The sequence below is a fragment of the Vombatus ursinus genome, unplaced genomic scaffold (assembly GCF_900497805.2).
Source record: "Vombatus ursinus unplaced genomic scaffold, bare-nosed wombat genome assembly UNPS02008611.1, whole genome shotgun sequence".
NCBI lineage: Eukaryota > Metazoa > Chordata > Mammalia > Diprotodontia > Vombatidae > Vombatus > Vombatus ursinus.
Genome location: NW_020948389.1, coordinates 260 through 10566, shown reverse-complemented (window position 1 = coordinate 10566; position 10307 = coordinate 260). Strand labels below are relative to the sequence as shown.

At 45.6% G+C, this 10307-nt stretch overlaps 1 protein-coding gene across 1 annotated transcript; it reads left to right on the top strand.

The window, feature by feature from the left end:
* The first annotated feature begins 7054 nt into the window (after positions 1-7054).
* On the top strand, positions 7055-10055 carry LOC114034218 (ran guanine nucleotide release factor-like). The gene is made up of 6 exons (XM_027849819.1): positions 7055-8449; positions 8610-8694; positions 8777-8893; positions 9057-9210; positions 9503-9588; positions 9782-10055. The coding sequence occupies exons 2-6, from the start codon at positions 8618-8620 to the stop codon at positions 9912-9914; spliced, it is 567 nt and encodes a 188-aa protein (XP_027705620.1). The 5' UTR covers positions 7055-8449; positions 8610-8617; the 3' UTR covers positions 9915-10055.
* The last annotated feature ends 252 nt before the right edge of the window (positions 10056-10307 follow it).

Here is a 10307-nt window from a genome sequence, read left to right as displayed (position 1 = left end):
GAACCCTAGGATGTCAGTCTGTTATTCTTATTTTACAAATGAGGAAACTGAAATAGACATAAATAACTTGTCCAGGATCAAACAGCATGTGAGGCAAGATTTTAGCACATTATAGGTGCTTAAATCCTTCAACACTGTAAAAAAAAAAATCAGTACCTTAATCTAATCTGAAAACCAGACTCTAGACATCTTTGATACTCCCAGTCAGTATAAACTTTGGCACCTCTTTAATGGTCCATATATAATATTGTATATGATAGTTAGCAGATCGTTGTACCTTATCCCCCAATAAACTTCCTGTCTTTTCCCAGTGCAGAGTACTTAATAGACCCTTAATGTTTACTGAATCAGTGGCCAAAGACTGGGAAAATGGGTGAATTTCAATTAGGGCATCCTTAAGGATTTCTCTAGCAATGGAGAGGTAGAGGAAAGCTGAGAGGGATAGTTGGGAGTAAAATGTGGATCGTTGGGTGGGCTTAGGAGGACCTGGCCCTTGTGCACAGCAGTGGCTGTGGTGATTTTAATCCCTTGATCTTTGCATGCAAGTGCTCAAGAAATATTTGTTCAAGTGGAATTTGAGAGCATAAGAAAGCCCCAGGACACGTCTCCCCAGCAACTCCTGCACCTGCTGAACCACCTCCTCCACTGTCAGCTGTTGTAGTTTCTCTGCCTCTGACTGAGCTTCAGCCCCGCTAGGTGATAGCTGCCCAGCAGTTTCTCCTGGGCTACCAAGCTCTCCATTCCAGTCAGTCTTTTTAAGACTGTTCAGAACAAGTAACAATATTCTGTCATTTTCCATTAGTGTACTTACCTGCAACTCTTTCATTCTCCAAAGTGTTTGGAACAGGGGTAAAAGAAAAACACCCCAAAAGGATGTTTTTATAACACCTTGTCCCAGATCCAGAGTATCTGAATGGATTGGAGATTAGAGCAGAAAAGTAGAAAACCCATTAAGAATCACCATATACTGTTTCCTGAGGGTATGTATATAGTATATCTATGTAGGCTGTGTATCTAGACACAGGATGCTTGAGGAGGGAAGGCTTAGGCAAAGGAAACCTTTCTCAATCCTGTCTAAAGTACCATGAATTACCTGAATATCATAAGCTTTGAGTTTCTGAATAAGGCATTTTACCTGGACCTGAACGGACCTAAGGATCTGCTTCCTTCTTTGGCCTCTGAGACCAGTTATTCTCATCAGGACCCCTTCCTGTCAGAATTGTAAGGGCATAGATTTAGAGCTGATAGGGGCTTCACAGGTCATTTAATCCAACAATCCCCTCATTTTAGGGTTGAGAAAACAGGAGACCCAGAGAGGCTAATTGACTGGCCCATGTATGATTGAAAATGCAGCGCTTACCATTGCACCAGGCGCTCACCATCCTGGAAGAGTCTAAGAAAATTCACAACTGAAAGTTGCCAGATTTTAGTTGAGAGAATCCATGCCATTCATTCTGAACATGGTGTGGATTGTTTTTCTACCCAGATGATGTAACTCCTTTATGATAGGGACTTTCATTTTTGTCTTTGAGTAACATTAATACTATAGGGGCAGCTAGGTGGTGCAGTGAATAGAGCACCGGCCAGGGATTCAGGAGGACCTGAGTTCAAATCTGGCCTCAGACACATAACACTAGCTGTGTGACCCTGGGCAAGTCACTTAACCCCATTGCCTAACCAAAAACAAAACAAAACATTAATACTATGCTGGGGCAGCTAGTTGGCACAGTATATAAAGCATACAGGGCCTAGAGTCAGGAAGACGAGTTTAAATCCAGCCTCAGACACTGGTTGTGTGACCCTGTTTGCCTCAGTTTCCTCATCTGTAAAATGAACTGGAGAAGGAAATAGCAAACCACTCCAATATTTTTGCCAAGAAAACCTCATATGAATCATGAAGCAGATGCTGAACGATACAGCAGGTACTTAATCAAGAATTTTATTGACAGCTTTTGTTTTTACATCACCTTCATTTCCAGATATATCCTTTCCCCTCCCCAAGGCATCAAATATCCAAACAAAGAATAAACAGAGAAAGAGGCACAAAAAGCAGTTCAGCAAAACTAAGCAATACTTCAGGACTGACAGTTTATTCAACGGCCTACACTCAGTCTCACCTCTTCTTTCAGTTTATGGTGCCTTTAAACATGGAATTTCCCTGCTTCTCTATCTTAGATAAGATAGAGAAGTAACCTAGGCTGGTCTGGACTTGCTCCTGTAACTTGGAGGCCTACCACATGGGTAGAAGTATCCTATTTCATTGGCTTCTTACATCTGAAACTGGGGAAATTGAGCCAGTCTTTTTTCCTCCCCTATCTTTATGTTGTGCTTTTTTCTGCATCGTGAAGGCGTAGATCACAGTTTACCCATAGCATGGGTACCATGAACTGAAGTGATGAAAGGAGAACTTCCTTTCCCTGCACCCTCTTTTAACTTGGCTCCAGAAATGGCACTGGAAGTACTTGTTTCTGTTCTGTTGTTTGTCCTCAGTTTCAGGCGCTGGAGGCAATCTCCACTGATTGCAGGCTGAGCAGCAGCCAGCTGGACCAGCATGGGATTCCTGAGAAGCCAGGGTGGCTGGCTTCCCCCCAGGAAGGTACTGTTCTTGGGGGGTAGGGGCCCTCTGCTCTATAGGAACTGAGCTAAGCTGTGAACCAAATCTTCCCCTCCCCAGAGACTGAGATGGTATAAGGAGGCCCACAAGCTGGGGGAGTAAATTTGTGATCATACTTTCTGAAGTAAATACTTCTTTGTCAAAGCTAATTTGACAATTGGGTTAAATAGAACTGGAGTACGAGGGAGCCCCTCTACACTTAAGAGAACACCATGGATGGAAGCTGGAACCAATGGCAGAGGACCTAGACCCCAAATCCCTGGGAGTACCAGAGAACCCTGGGGGAAGCGTGAACCCTCACCTACCTGGACTTCAGGCAGTGGGAGCCAGGGTAGTCAGCGTTGTATCTATATTTACTGCAACATTATCTGAAATGATTGCTACCCATGCTTTTTTTTTTTAATAGTTCAGCTGAAGCATAATAGATTTTTGCTCCATCTTTCATTTTAACTATAAATCTTTGTGCTTCTTTTAAACATGTGGGCCATATCCCACAGAATCTGAATATATTGTGGTCTTCTGTTTTCCAATCCATTCTTGTATCTCTCACTTTATGAACAATTTCTTCACATTCGCAGTTAGGATTATTGTGAATCTTTATCCTGTTCTCTTTTTCTTCTCTTTACTTCCACTCACTTCTTTATAAACAAGAAATTGCCTTCCCTCCTACTCACATGCTTCAGAATGAAGCTGGAGAAAATCATAACCCTACTGACTGGGTCCATTACAAATTTGTTACATAACCTCAACTAGGCCCTCATTGCTGCTAAACAATCCTACACTTCTACACTCTTTCTAATTAACTTACTACCTACTCACCGTAACAGCTCTTCAAAATTTTTTAACCCGCCACAAACTTCCAATGGCAACCCCTTCCCCGACCCCTTGCAGCCGATAACCTTGCCTCAATATTACATTGAAAAAATTTAGGCCATTTGCCAGGAGCTCCTCTTCTCCCCTCCCCCCTTCATCTTACATCACTTACGTATCTTCCCACACTATACCATTACCCTGTCTCTCATGAAGAGGTGGCCCTTCTTATCAAGGCACTCTTCTATATACATTAGTGCCTCATCCCCACTCACTCTCGTCTACAAACATGCCTCTGTCTCCTCTACCCCCCCAAAAAAACCTTCATTTGATTGACTTAGCCATCCCCCTTAACTATCGTCCCATGTCTCTTTTGTGGATAAATTCCTTGAGAAGGTGACCTGTAATTGGTTCTTCCACTCCTTTTCTCTTACACTCTTCTTAAAATCTGTAGTCTGGCTTCTGACCTCACTATTTAACCGGAACTTACCTCCCCAAAATTATCAGATCTCTTAATGACCAAATTTTTTTAAAAATAACATTCAATTCTGTTTTTAAAAAAGCAAGAAATATGGAATGGAGATCAGTGCTTTCATATGCAATCCTCTTTTGTTCTGCTGTGTACATACTAATGCTCTGTGTGTGTGTGGGGGGGGTTAATGACCAAATCTTAGAGCCTTTTTCTCAATCCTCATCCTTCTTGACCTTTTTGCAACCTTTGACACCATCTTCTTTCTAGCTTTTCATGTCACTGCCCTCTCCTGGTCCTCTTCCTAGCTGTCTGACAGCTCTTTCTCATTCTTACTCATTTTATCTTCCTCTAGGTCACACTCGCTCACTGTGAGTATCTCCCACAGTATGTCCTGGGCCTGCTATATACTTTCTTTCCTATGGATTCAGTTATCATCTCTGTGCAAATGATTCTTGGACCCACATTTCTAACTGCTTATTGGACATCTTAAACTTGACATTTTAAACTCAACATTCCAAAACTCAAATCAGGTTCAATAAGGAACCTAATCTCCTTAGTACTAATGAGGATACCACCATCTTCCCTGTCACCCTGAATTACAACCTCAATATCATTGTAATCTCACTCTCACCCCCCACCCCTGCCAATATCTAATCTGTTGCCAAGTCCTGTCCATACTACCTTTATGATATCTCTGGTATATGCTAACACTACCACCGCCTTAGTACAATTGGCCCTCATTACTTCACACCAGGACTACTCTAATATTGCCTCCTGGTTTAGTTTCCCTACCTCAAGTCTCTCCCCACTCCAGTCTGTCTTCCACTCTGCTGTCAGTGACCATGCCAATAAACTTCCAGCAGGGAAAATCGTATTTGACTTGTAAGCTCCTTCATAACCTGCTCTACTATATGCCACATTCTCTGTCTAATATGATTATCTTCTATTTATTATAAATATGTACACATGTATATCTATCTGTATCTTGTTTGTATGGTGTCTCCTCCATTAGATTATAAATTCTTTGAGAGCAGGAACTGCATTATTTGGGGTAGTTTTTTACCTTTCTTTGTACCCCTATTCCTTAGCACAGTTCTTGGCACACTGTAGTCTTTGCTTAAAAAATGCTTTTAGACTTATGGACAAACTTGGTCATTATGATCACACGGTATTCAGTTTCCATTTTAATTAATATTGGATTGGCTACCATCATCTGACTGCTGAGACTATCTCTTCTGCCACCACCTAAGAACTGACTGTGGGGAAGGGAGTGTGAATAATTCTCCAATTGAAGAATATAGCTCTTCTCAACTGCTCCCATGGCTTCTCTTCAATAGCCTTGCCCAATAAGTTTGAGTGGGACAAAACTACTTTAGTACTGATATGTGTAAGGATTTACCATTATCCAAACCATGAACAACTTAGGGGCTCACAGTACAATGGGAACCCTTTTTGTTTCCTTCTATGGATCTCCTCAAGACAAAAGGATCTTTTTTTTTCCAGTTCACCAAGTAGGGCAATTTCTAGCTCAATCTTTCTCACCTAACAAGCTGAGAAGTTTATTGTCATCTTTGTCTTACATCCCTTATATCCTATTTCATACACATTCTAAATTAGTGTGATACATCATCATAGGATACTGGCATACTTGCAACTCGAGCCATGCAAATAATCTGTCCACACAACCACACATATCACCCCCCCATATGTCTCTAGATATGTTTCAATACATGCCTGTTTCCTATTTGTGTATTCTGTATCCCATTGATCATACAATGATCAGGGTACAATGAGAGGGTATGCCCCAAGTGTGCATTGCAGATGTTTTCTGGTAGTCTTTTGCTTTGGACTCGTTACTAAAAACAAATATGTCAATGAGTACCATACCAGATCTGAGTTAGACCTTAGTGCTATATTGAATTGAAATTAACTTACGAATGTCTTGGCTCACTAGGTAGACTGGCTTTTTCTTTGGAGCATTAAGGACTAGTCTTATAAATTGGTTTTGTATTCCCTATAGCACCTAGCATGGTACATTGAACATTGGAGACATTTAATTAGATATGATTTTACACTTTTTGATTTGATACAACACACTGAGTACTCTTAGACTGAAACCTATGGAGCTGACTCCCATCAGCTTTTTCCTTTGCATTTAGGTGCTAGACTGAGAGACTGGGGTGGGGGGGGGATTGGGGAGGGAAAGCTGAGGAGGAAAGGATGACTTGTCCTCTACCTTCTTCATCCTCTGCTTTGCAGCTTCAGCTTTGCCTGGTTGTCTAGGCCCTTTGTCCTCCCCTCCTCCTCTCCTATAAAGTTTAGATTCCTGAGATTAGAAGCTGAGAAGAGATGATAGAGAGGATATGGGACTTGGGCCCTGAACAGGCCCTCCATCCTCCCACCACGTTCAAGCCCTTCAGTTCAGAAAACCAACATCAAAATTTGTTTCACAGCTCTAATTTTGTCAAGCTTTTCCCAAAGAGCTCCGGCTAGAACTACTTCGGTCTGGTGCGTGGTACAGGTTCTCTGGGGGAGGCCTCAACTCCTCATGCTAGGAAACTGGGCAGGAAGTCAAGATGGGGGTTTATGCTTCATCAGCATAAGGTCACCTCAAGATCATGATTTTAGCTCACATTCCATCCTGTATAAATAGAAGTTATTTTGTGATAATTACTACATGGATTATAGTTAAGCCTCACAATCTCCAGGGGATGGAGGTGGACTAGAGGTAGGAGATTCTGGGGGAAGGAGGGTGGTACAATTTTCAAACCTGGTCTCCAGTTAAACACACAAATATTTTATTCCAATTCTGACTTCAAAAGCAGGATGTTTCTTGGTCCCAAAAAGAGATGAGAAACTAGGTAAGTCACTGAGATAAGACCCAGGGAAGGGGCTTGTTGAGCTGCAGAGTGTGGAATTCTAAGGAAGGAAGGGGAAACCATCTCTTGGACAATGGAAAATTAGGCCTCAGACTTCCCTAATGGGAAATAGGAAAAAGTATAGTGGCGGTGGGGGTGGAGATGGGGGTGGAGATGGGGGTGGAGGAGGTCTCAACTCAAACATCCCAAACAGGGAAGGAAAAGGATTTAATCATCTAGGAGCAATATGCAGAAGTTGCAGAAAGACAAATTTTAGCTTCTTTTAAGGAAAAAATTCCTAATAATCCGAGAGTCTAGGACTTTTTTTTTTTTTTAGTCTAGGATTTTTGGGTGAAGATGAGTGAATAAAGTACTGGACTTGTAGCCAAGAAGGCTTCGTTCAAATGACAGGTCTGACACTAGCTATGTAACCCTGGACAAGTCATTTAATCCCTTTGAGCCATAGTTTCTTCATCTGTAAAATGAGGGAGATGGAATTCGATGCTGTGATAGTTCCACCTCCTCATATAGTAGAGGAAGAAACAGAAGCCTAGTCATACAAATGGTAAATGGCGGAGATGGAGTTTGACCCTAGTGACCTAGCTCCAAGCCCCAGAGTAGCACAAAATCAAAATTACAAGATAATTGTTGATTTAAAGCTGCAAGAGGGTCCTAGAAACTTACCCATGAAAAAACCTCAATCCTAAGGAAGTTAACTTGTCCACTGTTACTTACACAAATAGTATAGGGAGGACTGGAATCATCCTAGTATGACCACAGATTTGGAGCTATAACATTTAAGTCCACCCAAATGGCACACCCAGGTCTGCCATAGACTCAGTAATTCACTAATTCAACCCAGGTCTCCTTTGACTCCAAATTCAGTACCCAGTTGACTGTATCAAGCTGGAAAAGAATCCTTTGACTTGTAGAAGGCATTCTTTTCTTTCAGCTGTGGGAGAGACTGGATGACCTTGCAAATGTTTGCTGCAACTCTGGGATTCTGGGCGTTCCTGTGCCCGAGGAATCCAGGCCTGCGGCCCAGATCTGCATAGTCCCACCCTCACACAACCCTACCCCACGTAGCGTTCCCAGGAAAAGAGCTGGTGGGGGGCATTAATTAGGTTATTCAAGCAATCGCAGGCTCGAGGTCTCAGGTTCCAGGAACAAGGAAGGGGCGTGTATGTTTGGAGTGCTGGGAAGGGACAGGCACCTGGTCCCATTGTTTCCCTAATCTCACAACTGGCCCTCGGAGATTAATTGATAAAAATTAGATATTATTCCCACTCCGGGGGAGAGGACTGGGGGAGGGGGCACTGATGTCCAGCCCTTCTGAACCAAATGGAGAACAGACTTCCCAACCCGGGGCTGCGTCCTTTCCTCTTATTTTTCTCAGCCTTTTTTTAATCTCAGTGGTAGCCTTTTTAAGAAAGGTCCTGGGCCGGGCCGTGAGTGGCTAGCCCAGGGGGCCTGCCGTATACGTCACAAAAGCAGAGACCCCGTTCATCTCTCCCATTGGTCGCTGGGCAAGATATTTGACCCCACCGCCGCCTCCATCTTTTAGGCAGTTTAGTTTAGCCGGCAGAACAGGGAGGGGGAACTCCCCAAGGAGGCTCCGGCGCCCATTGGGTGGCGCGGCCGGGGGCGGGGCCAGACCTTAAAGGGCCCCGGAACCAAAGAAGAACGAAGAACCAGGTAAGGAAAGAACGGAGGTAGCACGGAGGATGAGAGAACTTGTGCCCACTCCCCCCATGCCCCGCCCCGCCTTCCTGACCAAGGACGCTGGCGGGGGAAGGGGCGGGAAATGCATCACTCCTCCTCACACCTTTTCCTTTCTCTCGCCGCCCCCTTACAGACCCGTCTATGGAGCCCAAACGAAATCATCCGCTGTTCGGGGGAGCCTTCTCCATCACCCTTCCCCCAGGGGCTCTGGACGTGAGGTCAGGGGTCACTGCTGGGTAGGGTCACGGGACGGGAGCCTGGGGCGGGATACGGCGCTCAGACTCTGCCTCTGCCCCGCAGTGATTTCCGGCCGGTACCGGACAACCAAGAAGTTTTCTGCCACCGCGGGACGGAGCAGAGTCTCATCGTGGAGCTCCTGGAGCTGCAGGCACACGTGCAAGGAGAAGCGGCCGCGCGGTGAGCACCTCCGCCAAGGGCGGGGGCGGGGGCATCTTCTAGCCAATGGGAAGGAGATACGAGTCCCAGTTGGAGGAGGAGGCGTGGCCAAAGGGCATCCTCTGTAGAGAGGGTGTGTCTGAAGCTGCTTCGCCCCCCCCTTCTTCTCGCCCTCCCCATCTAGGTACCACTTCGAGGCTCTGGGAGGGGTGCAAGGGTCAGGGGGCGAGCAAGTAGATGCTGTGCAGCCCCTCTCCTCCCACACTTTGTCCCTTCGGGGCTGCCGGGATGCCTGGGTCCTCTGCGGTCGGCAGCGTATGGCCAAGGAGAACGAGGCGGTGAGGGCCTTGGGGCTTTGGGTGGTGAGAGTAGCCTGCGGGAGGAGAGAGATGTCGAAATACTGGGCGGAGAGAACGGTGCGGCAAGCCGGGGGCTGGAGGTGGTGGTGGAAGGAATAGCCGGAGTGGAGTTCAGAGAACAGGGCTTCCAAGTCCTGGACAACCGACTAGCTGGGCGAAGCCAGGGAAGCTGCAGTTTCCCCGTGTAAAAGGAGCGACGATCTTCGGGGTTCCCGGCAGCTCTGTCTTTGTGTGGTTGCACAATAATCTAAGCTGATTCTGCTGCCCTCAGAATGAAAAGGATGTGATCTTACACCTGGCCCTGTTCCGATTGCCCCAATATGGGACCGACCTCCTGCTGACCTTCAACGAGCCTATGTAAATGCAGTGGGGGTGGAGTGTTTGGGCGGGATGATTGGGTCCCTGAAGGGAGGGGTTGGGAAGCTTGGGAGAACTGGGAGAATTTATGCTGGAGGAGCTGAAAGGAGGTGGAGTGTGGCAGACAAAAATGCCTGTTTCATGTGGAGGAAAAAATCGGAGCCCTGTATAATCATTTTACTCTCTTCCCCAGCTCTGGGAGTAGGCCAGCCCATGGACATGAAGCCCAGTGCCTCCCACCCTGGACCCTGGTTGACTTTGAAAGGCTAGTGACTTCCCTGACTCTTCTTGACCCCAGCATCTTTGGCCCCCGGGAAAGATCCTGAACTGCCCTCTGCTGCTGGTGTCTGAATGTCTGGATTCCCCAATAGAAGCAAGGGGTTGATGGTTGGGGTTTCCCCCATATCTCTGCTCCACATACAGACATAAGGCACCACCTTTGCAGAAATAAACTTGCTTTATACCAATACAATCTCGGTGGCTTTGGTGGGAGAGGGAAAAAGCATTTATACAATTTGAATCTAGAGGCAGAGATGAAGAACAGTCCCTCCAATTCCCTTTGGTTTGGGGGAATGAGGTTTAAAGCTGTGCATGGGAACTGGAAGCTGGCAGTCTGGGCAAAAAGAAAATATCCCTTTGATTCAACCCTGAGAGTAAGGGTGAGAGGTTTTCAGCTGTGTATGATTGCAGCAGTGATGGTTGGATGGGAGTGAGTGCCC